Consider the following 18,359-nt stretch of genomic DNA (forward strand, 5'->3'; position numbering starts at 1 on the left):
TATATAATTAAGCTTAATGATGTTTTCTTTTCCTATGTGGTGATCTGAATTAAAATGTTGCGTTGCTGTTTGTTTGGCTGGCAGGCTCAATGAAACCAGCTCAAAGCAGATTTTTCTTCCTGTTCTTTCGGATCCACGTTGTTCCTTTCCTCTCCAAACCGTGAAAGAAACAATGACCCCAATTAATGTAGGCATCTAATGGTATACCCAGCGGCTCCAAAAAAAGAGAATGGCATTTGGGCACATCAAGCAAACATTTACAAGCCAAAGGGCTAGTTAGATTTGTCTGCTAAGTTATTTTGGTGTTCTGGTCAAATGCAATCTGGCTTCAGAGCCTTGCGGTCAGACACATAGTGCAGCTTGTATTGCCGGTTAGCTTTTTTTTTTTAGCTTTTGCTCAAAGTAACTCCATGCCCGCATTTGTCTCCTGGCTTTTTTTGTTGTTGTTTTTGTTTTGTTTGTTTGTCTCCTGTTTATCTTCCATTTAGTGTTCCTTCTTTCATATAAGGCTTTCATTCATTTCTAGGTTAATTCATCACCAAGAGTGAATGATGAGGAATCCCTTTATCCTGTAATTAAATTGAATCTGGTCTTGGACTCACTTTGTTAGCTTCATCTTTTAAGTGATATATCATTACTGCAAAGTGTTTTGATGATGTATTACAGTCATGTCATTGGAGTGACAGAACTGTGGTGATATATTAGCATAATAGAAAGCACTATAATACAAGATAATGTCCATCCAGCAGTGCCTTCCATTTAATTATAGGATAAAATATGTTTTCCTCAAACAAATTTGTTAAACAGCAGGACGCTGGGACAAAGCCACTAATAGTGAGATAATCCAGAAGACTGGTGTATCATGGGGGACAAGTAGCATTTAGATTGAATTATTTAAAAAAGAAAATACTGTACTTTTATGTATTGTGGCTAGTTGAGAATCTGCCCTCTGCAGAAAAGAAGCTAAACAATTCTAAATTATTTTTCAGTAGTCAAGGAACATCATCAAGACTTATTTCCCAGGTCCTAAGAAGTCTAATTAACTTTCTTCCATCACAGAGGAGCAACCAGGCAGAAATAGTAATCAAAGAGTGTATATTGTTATTGTCAGGTTTACAAATGAGGAGATCAAACTGAATGATGCACCAGTGCATTTGTAGAGTGAGAGGCTTACCCAACTGTGTTTAAATTTGCAGAAGCTGCAGGTTCGCTAAATAAATTATGTAATCTTTACTTTACCCCTCCTTCCCTCTTAAAAACATAGGCAGCTGCTACCTCCTTTGAACAGAGACAGAGCTCCACCATCCTCTTCTGCATTGGAAAGATATTTAGAATAGTGATACTTGGAGGTTCTAGGGCCAGTCCCTTAGCACAACCTCACTTATTAATTTGGGGGTTAGGTTGTGCATCCCTTATGTTGGTGAGCAGTTACTTAGAGGCACAGTCTCATGGGGCTACACGTGGACGTGTTCAACCTTGCCCAAAGTCAGCAGTTAGCCTGAGACAGTGTAACTCCATATTAATTTCCTTTAACGGTGTGGTCACTAGATTGTTGTTGTTTTTTTTTAAGGGGTCCTCTTGGATTCCTTCCCTTTCCCCTGTTTTTCCCTCTTACTCTTTCCCTCCCCCTTTCTAAAAATCCTCACATCATAGTGGTCTGATAGGGTATGTCTGTACTGCATGCTAAGCCCAGGCTCAGGTCTGAGTCCAAGCCCCCCTTCTGTCCACACTGATCAGACTCGCTCAGGTCAGCACGCACTCAAGACCTAGGTTCTCAGACCCTGCTGAGGGGGTTGATCAGAGCCCCCAAAGTCCCACTGAGACTCAGATCCAAGCTCTGTTTTACAATGTGGACACAGGTCAAGGCATGGACTCAAGTCAGAAGGTTTTCAGTAGGGACACATGAACATGACTGAGAGACCCAGGTTCAGCAATTTGAAACCCAGGCTTTCCGTGCTGTGTAGCTGCTGAAACACGGGCTTGGAAACACCCACTCCACAAGCCTGGGTCTCACTCAGGTCTATAATGCAGTGTAGACCTACCCATAGAGGTCTGTTATGGTAATTCCTATGGTTTTGCTTCCTCTCCTTCTACCCAATCCCTAGAGATGTCCATACTCGGCCGCAGCATGTTCAGTCCCTGCCAGTGCGGGACTATTCATGAATACTAACATGTTCTGTAGAAGTTAGCAGTGTAGAGTACATCCGTGAGAAGTAACATCTCACAGCCTGCCATTTTGATCTGCGGAAAGTGTGACGCCCAACACTCCCCACAACTTCTATGCACTCTCACTTGCTGAAATGTGGGCTGGGCCTCCTTGGTGCACATAGCCCGGCGGGCGGGCGGGGTGGGGGGGGAAGAACAGTGGTGGAGGCAGATGAGCTGGGGAATGGGGCCAGGCTCCCTGTGAGAGTCAGGCCTAGGCTCTGCATGCAAGTTGGGGCCAGGTTCCCTGTGGGACTTGCTGCCCTGGTTCTGGGGCAAGCTCTGCTGCCACTTACATGTGGTCCTGGCCTTGAATGGTCCCTCTCTGCCAGCTGGTGTGGGCCAGGCCCCCCGAGCAGCACCAGCTCCTGCATGACCACAGGGCCTTCACCTTCCACTTCTGTGGGTGAATGGGGGCTGGGAAGAGCACAGAGCTGGGACAAGGGAGCCCTGGTGGTGCCAGCCCCTCACAATGCCTCCAGGGGTTAAACCACTGAGCTATCCCTCTTATAAAATAAATTTTAGGTCCTGCATCCCCCCCAATCTGCCCACATACACTTGTCCCCCCAGTACCTCTGCCCTGAGGGGCCTGCACACCTCTGCGCTGAAGGCAGAGTATGTTACTTCAGCTGAGGGCACCAAAACCGCAACTTCAACAATGGTGGCAGTAACTTTAGAACCAAAACATCACAACTTTCATTCATCCTTCATTCAGAACACAAGGGGACTTGTACTCCTCAGTCACTTAAGCTTATTTGAAAATCACACCCTTAAACTTATTTAACTCATCAAGGCACGTGCACAACGTTAACTCTCCGAAACAGCCTTTTCCAGCAGGGATGCTTTCCAGGAACAACTGTCCTCCACCTTGAGCTGAGGAAAAAGACTGAAGAGTAAAGCAATTGCAAGCTCTGTTTTGGTTGACAGTGAACTGGATCAAATAGTTTGCAATATGCTGAAGTCGATCCAGAAATGCATTCTGGGCTTTATTTATCTGGCTATTATACCAAGTAGGTTGCACATCTACTATATCCACTGTGATAGATTTCTCATAAGATCCGTGTTTGTTCTTCAGATTATTTCATTTTCCCATTGCCCCTTCCCCTCAGGACCTGATTTGATTTTTGCTCTAGTTACTTTTCCCACCACATTAGGAGATAACATCTAAGCACAGAAATTTTATTGCCTTGTGGGCAGTAGGCCAACAGGCTAAAGAGAAGCTGCCAAACATAATGAAAGGAAAGATGCCTAATACAATAATTATATACATGGTCACTAAGGTTTTAAAAGCACATAAAGAAAAATACTTGTACTGCATGCTTGCGCTTGTCGATGGATTTCTTAAAGTCACAGTGTTAAAGGAAGGAGTTTGATATTTAGTCCTTGAAAGATTTGTGAGCTACTGTTCAAATACTAATTCAGTTTGGTTGCTTTACTAAAACACATGCTGTCAGTCAAGGATTTCACTGCTGAGGATTTGAAACATAAAAACATCAGTGCCATTAAAAACAGATAATCCAGAATTTCACCATTCTGCAATATTTGATTTGCTCTTAGAGTAATTCTAATGCTCTGTTCATATGGTAGTCTCATCACACGTTGCAGAGTTGAAGTAATTAAACTCCTGTGATGCCAGGTGAGCATTATACCTGTTTTGTAAATGAATAACCTGAGGCACAGAGAGGTTAAGTGTCTTGCCCAGGGCCTATTCAATGGGTCAGTGGCAGAGTTGGGATTAGACCCCAGCAGTCTTGATTTATATTGTGCTGCATTAACCTCTAGAAAGCACTCCTTTCTGTTCTGACCCAACCCTAACACAACTGAAGGCTCTGGCGAAAACCACAGGGAAAAAGAACTTGTCAATGCACAGTCAGGGGAAGTTTGATCATGATGTTACATGTGTTCTACTGCATCAAAGCTTTCTTCAGTGCAAGGAGCGCATGGTGGGCAGAATGGCTGGGGGACAGTGGCCTTTGTTGTGAGTTACCGTAGCTTAGGTCTTGCTTAGATTTACACCACTAGAATAATGTTCTTAAGGAACCCTACAGCAGGGGCGGCTTGGCATTGCATAGCCCTCTCCTGTCCTCAGCCAGTTCTAGCCAGAATCCATCCCCCTTTGCCCCACCTGGAGAGAGAACCTGGGAAGTTCAGCACCAAACGTACCACAACCCTGCCAAATGATCTGAAGGAGTTGATGAAGCTGTCAAATAGCATGCTACTGGTGTAGTGCTCTGCTCTGTTCAATGTTGATATCAATCGGCTGCGTGCGTGTGTTCCCTCAGTGTGCTGTCCCAGCTCTGCGCAGATAGCTGACACAGCAGACCCCGAGAGAACCCCCAATGACCACAGACTCTAGTAAGGTACAAAGGCACATCGGCCAGGTTTATTGTCGAAGAGAAACACAGTCTCCAGCTTTCCCTGGCATAGAAGTCCAAGGTGCTGCTAAGGTGCTGCTAGCTAGTACATATGTGCTCCCTGACAATGGACTCAGCTCAGTCAGTGGCGGGACTTTCCACTCCCTCCTAGGCTGGACAAAGATATCTACTCAGGGATGCATTCTTATACACAGGTACAAACAAGTTACACATCACTCCTGACGTATTGAGGTGCAACCCCCCTACATAGTAAGGTACAACCCCACTACGTAGTAAGGTGCCGCCTCTCACCTTGTACATGTTGGTTCGAACAAAACAACTCTATCCATCATATTCCCCTTTTGGCCCTGTCTTTAGGATGGGTCAGCTTGTTCCTTGTTGTGTGTGGAATGTACAAGTATGCAAATGTTCTGATATCTGGTGTCCAGTACCTTTTAGGTATGTCTCTTTTTGCAGCATCAGCCCTTTCCTTGCCAGCTTCTGTGAGCAGGGCCTGCCTCTGGCTCACAGCTTAACTTTGCTTTATGTTAGCAAAGTCTTGACCATTACTTTAGTTCAAGCCTCAGGCCTCATACTGGGCCTCTGATACGGGTTTATGTTTCAGGGCCTCATCTTACTACAGCATGCAGTTATGGTCACTAGCCACTAGAGAGAGAGAGAGTCATGCATGCCAACCCAGAGCAATGCACTTGTATGTCTAAACCAACATAGTGAAGTAAAGATGAAATTAGAAACAAATACCTTAATAATCGGTATCTGCTTTTATTGGTTCAAGTCAAACCCCTTTACATTGTTTTTAACTTGATTTTGGATGTTTAATTATTCCAACCGAGATAACCATAACTCCCAGTGTGATTTACTGCCTCTCTTTAAGCATCTGGGTCAGAGATATATTCAGTTAATTAATGTGCTGAATACTTCTCATTTGTCTGCTGGATAATAGAGTGATTCATAATTTAAATAAGCAGCTGTGTATATCTTTCCCCTGAATTATAAAAGGCAGGCTGCTGTCATTCTTCTCTTTTCACTCTGTGAATTTAAATACGTCTAGGGAAATATTTTTTTAAACAGTGCAAATATATCAGCCCTTTCTTAAACAACTATGCAGCTCATTGGACAATCAACAACACGAAGGGACATGAGGGGGGGCAGTCGTCTTCCTATAGCTAATTTCTGCCCAGTAGCAAGACTTCATTCTTTCCATGGCTGAGGACAACACAGCTCAGATGCCTTCCTCTGGTGCTATCATTCAACATTTCCTCCAGAACAGACAGAATTTTCAGGGTGCATGGGAGGAGCGAGATATAAAGTTATGCGTTAGCAGGATACTGATGGATACTCCAGTGTTTGGAAATGGTTACACCAAGAGGCTTTTATATCATCTATTGCTATATACACATATGGGGAACAATATGGGGGATCTAAGATTGGATCAGTTCATGAGGGACGTGATCACAAATCAAATCCTTCACTTGGCTATCCTTACCTATTGGCTGCTATTTTTTACCTATGCCTAGAATAGCTGGAGGGCTGCTCTGGACACACCAACAGTGGCATTTAGTTGTCAAAAGAAGAACCCACAGCTAAGCATCTCAGAACCACTAGAATGGTCCAGCATGCCCCAAAATAGCCAGTTGGTTGCAATCTAAAACCACCATGACTAGCATAGGATCAACACCAAATAAAGGCCAAAGGATCCCACCCCACGGGGTTGTTAGTAATTAAAGCCCAGAGCCATAAAGGTATTTAGGTGTCAAACTCCCCCCCTGCCACCTGCATCCGTCTGCAAAACTGAGCTAGAAATCTCCAGAGACAGGCTTTTGCATGTCATTCCCATCTCCTGTACTCACTAGCTCAGTCCCCTCTGCATCTCTTCTCTAATCACACTCGAGAAGTACTAACAGTCTTTTTCCCCCCACCCCCTCAGCTTGCCCGCTACACCAAGGAGGGATACCTTCACTTGGGGGCCCTTGGGACCACGACTCTCTTGCCTGATACCCGCTGCCTTGTGGATAACATGAAAAGCCGGCTCCCTCAGCTCCTTGATTGTGAAAAGGTCAAGAGCAGCCTCCATAAACGCTGGAATTTCATACAGGTTTGTGAGGATGGGACTTTCGCCTGCTTCTTCTCTTCCCTTTAACTATGGCCTGTTTCACATATTCTCTTGTTTATAGCATGGAGGAAGCATTTCTGCAAAGGTAGGGGCTACTAGCCAACATGCTGCGAGAGGCGATGTTTTTGTGCCCCCTTTGCTACTTTTACTCACACAGAAATTGCTCAGCCTAAGAACAATGTAACGTTGGTGAGATTAAGGACGTTTCTTCTTTTTCCTAAGTCTTGTACTGCTGGTGCGTAAGGCCCAGAATTCGATATTCGCGTTATGTATCCATGCAGCCATAGATTCGTTACAAAATGGCATCCCAGAATAGGCTCATGCAGACCTCAGAGACTGAAAATTGCCTTTGTCTACGACGGGGGTATGTAATATATTGGCTAAATGTGGGTGATTATGTCTCCCTCACACAGAGGATAAGACCCTGCTACTTGCAGATTACAGATTTTCTCAGTTAGCTGAAGGCGCAGGGATATATGCATTTAGGGCTGAAGAATTTCATGGATTATTTTAATGGATATTATTTCTTAGTTTGCATTCATGCCCGCCCACCAAGTGCTAAGCACTTACCAGGCCCGAGGAAGACACAGTCCCTGTCCCAGCGATTGCATGCAGTCACCTGTTGGCTACACAGAAGGTACTTACCTGTATCTTTGATTTTAGAATGGTGCGATCCTGAATAAGGGGACTGGGCGCTGTCTGGAAGTGGAGAACAAAGGAATGTCCGGCATTGATCTAATTCTTCGCAGCTGCACGGGACAAAGATGGACAATTAAAAACTTCATCAAGTAAAGGTGTAAGGGCCAGAGCAGTCTGAAGAACTTCACTCACAACACAAGTGACTTGGACCGATCAGACGGGGATCCTTTTCACAACTTTGGAAAGAAAGAAATATAAAAACAGAGCTTTATTCACGGTATCAGGAGAGGACCTTGGGGGAAGTGGGCATTTGTGTTTTTTTTTTATTGTATATTAGTCTCTCACAGCTGATTCCAGCTGGGTGAAATTGCGTCAGAACTGTTATTTTCGTCTAGCAAGAGTTCTCAAGGTATCACTTATTTCTGCTGGAATAAAGCCTGTGCAGTCTTATGGACAGTTTATTGACAGGGAAGTGCTGCTTTCACAAATGACTTGAAGCTCTTAGCAAGGGCCATCAAGGTTTATACCAGGACCAGAGTTAAGAGACCTTGGACAAACCCACTTGTCAAGCAAGAGCATTTGTCTGTATAAAACAGAAAAAGATTGCCAAGTTTGGAAGCCTAAAGTGAGCTGAGTTAAAGTTCTTAGGTGTTTTTAAATGTCTCCTCTCTCCCTTTCTCTCACCCACCTTCTTCTTCAACCTGGGACAGGCATGCTTTAAAGTGACAGATCTCAAAGGCATCTCCAAATAGCCCCTTGATTTCCCTCTCCCAACAGCAGGATACCAACTATACATACAAAATGATGGGGCCTCAGTTAGCTGTTACAACTCAAGAAAGCAATTTTGGCATCATCATGGATAGTTCTCTGAAAACATCTGTTCAATGTACTGGGGCAGTCAAAACAGCCAACAGGAGGTCAGGAACCGTTAAGGAAGGGATAGTTAATCAGACAGTAAATATCACAATGCCAATATAGAAATCCATGGTGCACCCACTTCTTCAATACTGTGTCCAGTTCTGGTCGCCCCATCTCAAAAAAGATATATTAGAATTGAAAAAGATACCAAGAAGGGCAACAAAATATAAGGGGTATAGAACAGCTTGCGTAAGAGGAGTGATTAAAAAGACTGGGACTGCTCAGCTTAGCAGAGAGACGACTAAGGGAGGATATGATAGAAGTCTACAAAATCATAAATGATGTGGAGAAAGTGACTAAGGAGGTATTCTTTACCCCTTCGCATAACACAAGAACCAGGGGGTCACCCAATGAAATTAATTAGCAGCACGTTTAAAACAAACATAAGGAAGTACTTTTTCACACAATGCAGTCAACCTGTGGAACTCTTTGCTGGGGAATGTTATGAAGGCCAAAAGTATAAGTGGGTTCAAATAAGAATTAAATAAGTTCCTGGAGGATAGATCCAACAATGTCTGTGAGCCAAGAGGGCAGAGATGTAACCCCGTGCTCTGAGTGTCCCTAAATTCTGTTTGCAAGAAGCTGGGACTGGATGACAGGGGATGGATTACTTGATAATTGCCCTGTTCTGTTCATTCCCTCTGAAGCACCTGGCACCGGCCACTGTTGGAAGACAGAATACTGGGCTAGATGGACTATTGGTCTGACTCAGTATGACCGTTCTTGAATTCTTATCTCATGCCAATCCCTTCATTAAACTAAATAAGTTGAAATAAAGAAATATGATCTTCTGTTGCTTCCCCCTCCACTTAACACGCATGCCTCCTCCAGCAATAGCAAAACCCTGCTTCAGTCCATAAGGCTGTTTAAAGCAGTTATATCCCGTACCTTCCACCTTCTAACAGTTGCACTAACCCACCTCATGCAGAATGGATCTCCTTTTCCCACGCCTTTGCCAAATGGCAGCAAAATCCCACCACCACCCTTCTGAATGTGTTCTCCCCTAAATACACCTTCCAGTTTTTCCCCCAAAGTGATTGCTGCTCCTTCACGCTGATTTCAAATGACTGCCCCATTGCAGGACCAGTCCAGTGTGCTCTTAGTGAGGAGGCCAATGGAAGTTTCCTTGCCCAATGGGCAGCCAATCAGCTGAACAGCAAGATGTTGACCAACTAACAGCATGCTGAGTAGCTGACTTGCTTTTCTCCACACTGTAGTGACAGCACCAGAACTGACTCTCCTGCAATTCTTCTTTATCCTATTGCTGTTCTGTTCTTTTAAAAGTGAGGATAATTATGCTAGTTTGCAGATCATGCCAAGAACAAGTAAGAGGAGAGAAGATTCTACCAAGGCAATCCTCTGAGTGAAGTAGTGGGATTAATTTTAAAAATACACTTGTGACAAATGAAGACAAAATAATAATAAAAAACCCTCAACTTTGTAGTGCTTTAGTCCTACTCCCCGTGGTGGGTGTTTGAGCACATTAATTGTACCATGTCTGGTGTATCTCTGTCATTAAGGCCTGCTTACCACAATCCTGGCCTCTGTGAGTCTTCATGAGCTTTGGCTAAGTCAGGGGAGTCAGGTAAACAGAGAAACAAATGTAGTTTGTTTCAATGCTGATTTAGCACAAGTTCCTGCCCTCGCAGCCATCAAGGCTAATTACAACAACACAATGAAGGAGGCACCGTCACATTCTCAATTTTGAACCACAAGAATATTCACTACCCAATTTATTCAGCCATCATAGGTGACCCCCCAGATATTGAGTTTGGGTCCCGGTGTCAGGGTAATTGAGAAGGGGGAATAGTGACATCCAAGTGTTTACATGGACGTTAAAAGAATTCATTTCACATCAAGCTGTGTCTGTTGTGGGGAGGAGAGAGCCTCTTTTCCTTGTCTTTCTCACAGAATAATAATTTTTCTGGTTGCCCTCTGGTCAGGGTGAGTTAAAATATATTAATATATGAGATGTACGTGTAAATATCATTCCCAAAGACTGGATGTACACAGAGTTGTTTGCTGCAGAGCACTCGTGCCTGTCTTCCATTCGGGTCAGGATGAAGCTACCTTGATGCTTAATGAGTTTCATTTTCAGTGCCATGCAATAGGTTTATAGCTGATGTTTTAGTAATTTATTGAACAGAAGCAGATGTATTTCATTGTTCCTTCTACAGCAATGAACATCATTGTTCAATCATGCTTGACAAGACTCCCTCATTCATTGGCATTTCTCTGATTTTTTCACCCTCGCTGTCCTTAATGAAGTGAAATCTTTCAGTTGTCCTGAATTGCACAGTACGGAGTCATTGTAGAACTTCGCTCTCTTATTAGCTGTTGCATCATCTCTTGTGTAATAAATTTTAGCACTTACAAAAACAGCATGATGTGTATGTTTTAAAATGTATGTAAGTTCCCCCCCCCCCTTGTTCATTGCCACCTTGTAACGAAAATAATGTGCCAAGAAACTTTTCACTGAAAAAAATTGTGGGGGTGGCGGGGGAGGGTTATGCTACAAAATTAATGATAAGTGCAGTACAATTATCTCTAAATGAGCAATTCATTTACTAAAGGTCAGCAGTGGAAATCATGTATTGCTTAGTGTTGGGAGAACTCAAAATGTTTCAGCATAACCACCCCAAAAGTTTGCATGTTTATCTGAAACTTTTATGACTATTCCAAACCCAGAGGCCAGTCCTGCCACACTTAGGCATGTGGGATACTTTAATCACACATGTAAAGTTACCTATATAGTTAGGGTGACCAGATCACCGCTCTAAAATAAATAAGAACCATCTCTTTGCATCAGGCTTTGTCTGAAAGAGATGACTCTGGGGAAGAAACTGGACTTATTTTGTAATGGGATTCCATTTAAGAAGAGATTGCCAATGAGTATTTTGAAGCTCTTTGATATTATTATTTTATAAATCATAATATAAGTAAATGTAAGAAAATGAAAAGTGAAGAGGATTTTGGACGTGAACAAGGCATTTCTGATTTGGTACTCAAATAGATATAGGTTTGGGGAGAAGGAAGAAATTCTGCTAAATTGGTTTCCAATCAGCATACATAGAAGGCTTTAAAAATATCAAGAAGAAAACTTCAGCAGACAAGCTCCTGGCTCTACTGAAGTCAACATGAGTTTTACCACTGACTTAAATGGAGCCAGGATTTTACCTCTTGTATTCATTTAAAGTTCTTACATTTAGGACTGTAAAATGCAAAGACAGGCCAAAATCAAAACCTGAGATCCAAACTTTGGTGCTTTTACAGATCTGGATCTAAATGTTGCATCTTGCATCTCTCTCTAGTAATTTGTTAATTGCTTCAACAAGCAATGTCCGGGTGGCTTGCCTCCCAAGTAATTTAAAAAGGATTGGATGCCACTGAAATGTGGAAGGACTCGTTATCCTCTGCTCCCTATTTAACACAAAAGTGTTTTTATTTTATTTTATAGAAATGGAACTTAGATTTTAGAAAAAGAAGAATGAAAGGGAGCTCGCCTATGCAGATTAATTTGCCATTCCATCCCTCCATATGGTCTGTCAGTCACAAAGATAATGAAATTATATACTGAGAAGATGAGAAATCACCTGGTCAGAGGTATTATTTGTGAGTAAGTCATCACACACAGGGGAGGGGCTTTTGGGATTATGCTAAAAGCTCTTTTTAAGGGATATTACAAGACTAATGGAAGAACACCTGCATTGTCATTGCTATATAATTTTGTAAATTTCTGATTTTATAATGGGCCAGTCTAGGTTAGAGGGAACTATACAATTCAACCTATTTTATGGGTTCAAAGTCAAAAATGAGCTTTTATTCCTACAGTCAAAACTCTTTAGCAGTAACTTTTTTGCCACTGCCCTGGGCAGATAGCCAAGCTTTCAGAAGCTTCACTGTTAGACTGCTTTCAAAGTCATAGGTTTGACTCATGAACTCCCACTAGAAAAGCCTCTTTGCTTGACCACTAAGTAATTTGGGCACTCATCCAATGCTAATGGGTATGGAGTTAAGCACTCTGTTATGCAGTGTGAAATTAAGCCTTGTGAAATCCCTATAACGAGGCTGGGAAGCAACTACGAAACTGCAGATGAGCATTTGGTCTTGCTTTTGTATGAAACATACGGAAAGTTCATGTGACCATTAGGAATCCCGGCTGAAATTCCAAGCCTAGCTGAATAATCCATTGAGGGCCAGACCTCCCTCATTTGAACCAAAGTGTTTTGTAAATTTACACAAACAATCAGATTACATTTTTGTCAGGTTCAGTGATCTGAATTTCTCCCCCTTGTAGCCCCATCCACCTGACAAGTGCAGAAAGGCAAGGTTTTGAGAGATTCCCCAGCTTTGCAGAATTTGCAGCTTTGGTGGAAAATTGAAGGTTGGGTTGAGCACTTTGGAGGTATTTATTTGGGGGAGATGGTTGGCAAAATCAGTCCTACAAACATTTACAGGCAAGAGTTACACAACACTTTAAAGTCAATGGGGCTACTCAGGTGCGTAAAGATACTAATGTGTGTAAATGTTTGGGGGACTGGGGTCTACATGGAAGCAAAATAACTATGTTGCTTCAGACACAGAATGACTAAATAACTTCTAACAAAAAATAGACTCAGTTGCTCTAACTATTTGTGCTCAGTAAAGATCCCATGGTTCTTTTTCAAGAACACAGGTGTTAGCTGCAGTGTCCTGGATAGATTTCTTCACAAATTCCCATTATAGTTTCAACTGGATGCAAGTCCCTTTACTGTCTGTCTGAACTATGGTATGGCATTGCTGAACATTGTTAAACTCTGTGCTCTGGACCTTGGTGACCACACTCTTTTCTCCAGAGGTGGGAGCACTGATAAATGTTTCTCTCCAAAAAGTGGTTGCACTTCAGTGGTGGTTAAAGTGACTTCTGTATTGATTGGGACCAAGCCTTCAGGCCTAAAACAGGCAAAACTTCTTTAACCCCAATGAGAGTTTTGCCTAAGGACTGGACTGTTTGGTCTATAGATTATAAGCATGAATGGGCTTGATTCACATTTACCCTCTGTCTGCTTTCCACCCACATAAAGCCCCTTTACAATGCCAGATTGGTGTAAAGTGGGGACCCTAATATAAATGAGGCTCGGACCCTATAAATCTAGCGTAGCTCTGCTTACTTATGCCAGCTGTGGCTCTGGCCCATCTTCCAGGCTGAGATCTTTGGTAGTTCATTGTCTGCTATATATTATATGTACTGTCAACAAATTAACAGTCAGGGCACTAGCTCTTATATCTCCTAATATGCTAAATGTTTGGTTGGAAGGAATATAAGAATTGTTACCCCAGAAGAGACTAACGGTCCTTCTACCTCAGTGCAATATCTTCGGCAGGGGCCTATATCAGATGTTCAGCGAGAGGCAAAATAATAATAATAAAAGATAATGCATATGGGAGACTCCCTGGGGACTTCTTTTTTTAATCCCACTTGGTGATCATTTTATGTTCTGAGACATGATGGATAATAGCCCTGAAAACTTGTTTCCTAGCTATTGTAACTAGGTTTTATTGTTATGTTTAAGTGTCTTATAGGTAGGCGAGAAACTCTGCGGGAACCAATTCCTTTTTACGCTCGTCAGACAGGGTGAATGTGGGAATACCAGCATGTTTTGCAATTCTAACATTCAGCTGGGTGGAACCCTGCAATGAACCTCAAACAACTCTGCATTTTGAGAGGCAATCTCTGAGGGTACCGTAGCTACACTGAGAATTTTATAAGCCCTCCAAGCTTTCTCTGTGTATCGGGGTCATTTTTCACGGCTCCTCTGGTACAAAGGGACCCTACTGCTGAGAAGCCATGAGACGAGCATCTGATAGAACAGAGCTAGTATAGCTGCTCTTCCTCCAAGCCCCCTCCCTGCAGTTAGCGGCGATGTGGCCAGGACAAAGTGCAGCTGGCAGAGGGCATCTCTGTGACCTGATGAGTCTCCCAGGAGTCATAACAGGCCCCTTTGGAGGCTCTTCCATTGGCTGAGCAAAGGCCTGCAGGATTGGACCTCAGGAGAAGAGAGTCTGACGTCTGGGCTGGCATACTGGCTGGTCCAACCTGGGCATGACTGATACACACCTGTACTTTCTGACTTACAGAAGTGAATTATGTGGGCTGCAAAAAGCGGGAAGTTATTTATTATCTGACAATGATTTGTTTTTCTTAACTGTGGCTGGCAATAGAGGAGTCTCTTTGTCGCTCCATTCATTGCTTTATGGTTCCACTGATTTTCTTTTTAGAATGGGATGAGCGAGGCAAAAGGTACATAAAATAGCAAGAGGAAGTCCCCTTCTGCTGAGACAAAAATGCTTCTAAATTCAGGTCAGAAATGAGTCATCTGCTGTGAAGATGACAGAGAAAAACTTTAAGAAGGGCCTGGGATGTAAAAATGCACCACTTCTAAGAGAACTCCTTGCATACACTTTTTGTGGCCCTATTTATGAGACAACCCTTTCTCACCGCAGCCTATGGCTCACAGACCCTGTTAGAACTAATAATGTTGTTATAGCAGTGCCCACCCATGCTGCTAGAGCCCAGAGAGCTTTCTCTTAACTCTCAGTAAGAAAACATGAGGGCACATGTGGAGAACAAGCATTGCATTCTCTTGGGAGCGGGGGGGTTAACGTGACTTGGGTCTGATCCTGAGCTGGTGTAAATCAGCAAAGCCCTATTGGCTTCCGTAGAACGACACCAAATCACACCAGCTGATGATTTTGTATATTCACAGGGATTGCGCTTTGTTGAGCTGTTTGGGTTTTGTTGCGGGGGGAGAGATTCCCCCATTGTCTTTAAGGCTATGTCATTTTTACCTTCTCTCCCATCATGTCTTCAGCTTTAGTGCTATTTTTGTCCTCCTCTCCTTTTGCCTGTAGCTGTCTTGTTTTATTTTTAGTGACTCTGGCTGCCTGAGATTTGGCTCTTTGTTCTCAGCATGGATTTGTTCCATCTACGTCCTCTTCAGTCCCTTTATTCTCCATGTATCTTTGTTCAGTCTTTTTTCTCTTGCTGTTTCTTTTAATTGCTTATTTCCACTCATTCCCTTCTGGTTATTTTGTTCCTCTATGTCTTGTACCCTCTCTTTTATTTTGTCTGTTGCTTTGTTTTCTTTCTAGGTAGGTTCTCTAGTCTAGTTGCTTTGATCTTTATACATCATCATTTTGCTGTTTAGATTTCTCCTCTACTGCCTCTAAGTAACTATGCCTCTGTTTTTCCCCTAACGTTTCCCTTTTGAGATTTGCATCCAACCTAGGTATAATGGTTAAATATTTTTCTCTCTTTAAATTTTAAATCACTAGTGTCTGTATTCCAAATGCATTGACTTTTTAATGTTAATCAATGGGTATCCACACAGCTATTGGTGTTCTCAGAGTTACACAAAACCGGACGTACATCACGGTTGAATTGCTCTCATGCCGTATGCGTTGGGTTTTTAGCTTGTTATTTCAGTACTCCTCCTTCCCACGTTGGGGTTTCTCTAGAATGCTGATGAATGTAGCAGAAGCTCTGAGAGAACGGATGTCTGCCCAGCTCTGACGAGCCAGCCCCATTTGAGATCAAGATACATTGCAATAAAGGGAATCACCCCCTGTGATCGCTTTCCACTGGAAGTTGTTCTGTGTTTGTTCAGCACCTAGCACAATGGGGTGGTTGCCCGTGACTCCTAGGCCCTACCACAACCCAGATAATAATGCTAACGTAGACAATGCCAGGCGATGAGCATTGCGATAGTCTCCTGGTACATTTCCCACTAGTATAATGTTGGTGACCTCCACAGCTGAAGTGCAGCATCTCCTGCTGAGTGGCTTTGTTGCAGTTGATAGAGAGATAATTATAATCCCATCAGTGGGTAAACTGTGTTTCAATAGGCAAGAGAGACACTCTTCAGGCCTTTGATGGATATCTAACAGCTCCTAGAGATCTGATATTAATCAGCTGCTATCTCTTGACTACCGCCAGCCTAGTGATCACTAACCACAGCAATTGAGGGAAAACACAATTTTTCTGAGACGCACACTTTTTAAAAAATCAGGCTGATTTCTGAAGCTAATTATTAACTGTTCTAGCCCCAATCATTGCGAAAGTGGTCTTGGTGTGCTGGGAAAACCTGTGGCCTTGACACCACCTCTGGTGATGAGATTTAGCACCAGTTTTCTTTTACCAAAGTGTAGGCTGGAGGTGAATTGATGTAAATTACAATTGCCACCCATCCTAATCAGAAGAGAAGGGGTTTTCTCTTTAGCCTCTCATGAATTATTTAACTGCTGGAATTGCAAGGTGAGGAGTGGAAAGTGCCTGCTAAAATGTTACTTAATATTTAATTCCGTACAAAGTCAAAGTTGGTATTTCTAGGTATTTGATTTCTTCCTAGATATGTGACAGGTAAAATACATTCATTATTCATAGCCTATCCTTAGTCCTTAAGATCAAGCAAGCTTCCCTCTGTATTTTAATGAACAATTTCTTCCACACTGCAAATTTATTTGTAAAATTAATAAAAGTGATAAGTTCATCCAATTCTCTTCAGTTATGCCATGAAGTTGCAATAAGACAGACGTTCTAGTCAATAATGCTAATAGTCATTGCCCGAGAAGCCAGTTGTGATTAGGAGTGAGAATATTTCTGGTATCGTCCTATATAGTAATAGGATCAAGTTACTGATGAAATAGTTTTGCTACCAAACTACATGATATCCTGTAATACCCACATTTCATTAAAAAGTTGGACTCTCGTGAGGCCTGGGATAGATGTACAATACCGACAAAGTGTAATTATATTTTGGGAGTGATTTTACCTTGCTAAGAGTGCAAGATATATGGGGGCTTTTGTTTGTTTGTGAAGATTTATAGGGCCCGTGGTTGATATAGCTATCTAAATAGAACACTGGTAAGAATGTAGGATGCATGCTGATGGATGTAGCTCTTGCTGCAGTGTTTAACATTATATGACAATTACCTTCAAGAGTAAAGGTACACAGTATCCTGAGACTTACTATGATCACAGTCGCATCTATAAGCCCTAAACAGGATTGTGCAAGGTGCTGTACAAACACAAAGGAAGAGAGAGTCCTTGCCCAGAGGAGTTTATAATCTAGCTAGACAAGACAGAGAAACAGAAATAAAACCACTTGCCAATAGTCATACAACAGAGCCAGTTTTTCTCAATCCCAGACCAATTCCCTACACACGTAGCACAGGGGTATGTGAAAGAACAGGATGAGGCTAGCTAGAACAGGGTCCGGGGCATACTTTAGCGTGTGAGATGTTATTTCTGTCTCGTTCTGCAATGCTAAGCCCGTGAGCCAAAGGCCTCTCACTGCCCCAGACTAATACAGCCACAAAGCGGGGGCTGGTCTGAGACTTTCCGCATCCTGCGTGTAGTTCTTTTCATCTGCTCCTCTCCCTCCCATAAGAACGCCCGCAGGGTGAGTCACTGTCGTCATCTTATGCTGCTCTCTGGGCTTGCTGCAGAGAAGATTAAAGGCAATGCATGCCCTGCATGTCTTCCTGCCCACTCTCTCTTCTCCCAAAGGAAAGGGACTGTGCTCAGCTGCCCTCTCAGCGCAGGTATCTAAAAGCATCTCTTCCTGCCCCCTCTACTGCTGCAGGGAAGGTAATGTCACAGCTGCTCCAAAACTCAGCTCTTCTCCTACCAAGTGCTGAATAAGCAGCTCTGCCAGAAGCCCTCCATTCACCCACAGGTCAGGGTACAGAACAGGAGGGCTTGACACAAAGCTCAGTGAAGCCAATGGGAGACTTATCACTGACTTGACTAGACTTTGAATCAGGCCAGACTTCCCCATGCTGTCCCATCTCTTTCCTTAGCCTCATAAAAATAATTGTCGTCCTATCCATTCGATCCTCGGGTTCTCTGCAGAGGCTGCTGAGCATCCGTGGTGAGGATGGTGGCTTTTGACGTAGATCCCTATCCAATGAGGACCAGGACCACCAGCTCAGTTTGCTCCAGCCTCTAAACAGCCAGATGGCAACAGCTTTGCAGCTGGGGGGAATGAAAGTAGCTGCCGTGCTAGAGGAGTGTCCCGAGGATGCTGATGGAGTGTCTGCCTTTCTTGAATGATGCTCCATCTATGAGC

At 43.1% G+C, this 18,359-nt stretch overlaps 1 protein-coding gene across 1 annotated transcript in view; it reads left to right on the forward strand.

Moving 5' to 3' along the window:
• The window catches only part of GALNT17 (polypeptide N-acetylgalactosaminyltransferase 17), a 269,664-nt gene extending 261,338 nt beyond the window's left edge, over positions 1-8,326 (forward strand). The window contains exons 10-11 of the mRNA XM_024205003.1: positions 6,508-6,675; positions 7,357-8,326. Coding sequence (XP_024060771.1) covers positions 6,508-6,675; positions 7,357-7,485 — 297 coding nt within the window. The 3' untranslated portion in view covers positions 7,486-8,326. The remainder of the gene's footprint in view (positions 1-6,507; positions 6,676-7,356) is intronic.
• Positions 8,327-18,359: the final 10,033 nt, after the last annotated feature.

This window comes from Terrapene carolina, unplaced genomic scaffold (genome assembly GCF_002925995.2).
Source record: "Terrapene carolina triunguis isolate 2854851 unplaced genomic scaffold, T_m_triunguis-2.0 Scaffold231, whole genome shotgun sequence".
Classification (NCBI taxonomy): Eukaryota; Metazoa; Chordata; order Testudines; family Emydidae; genus Terrapene; species Terrapene triunguis.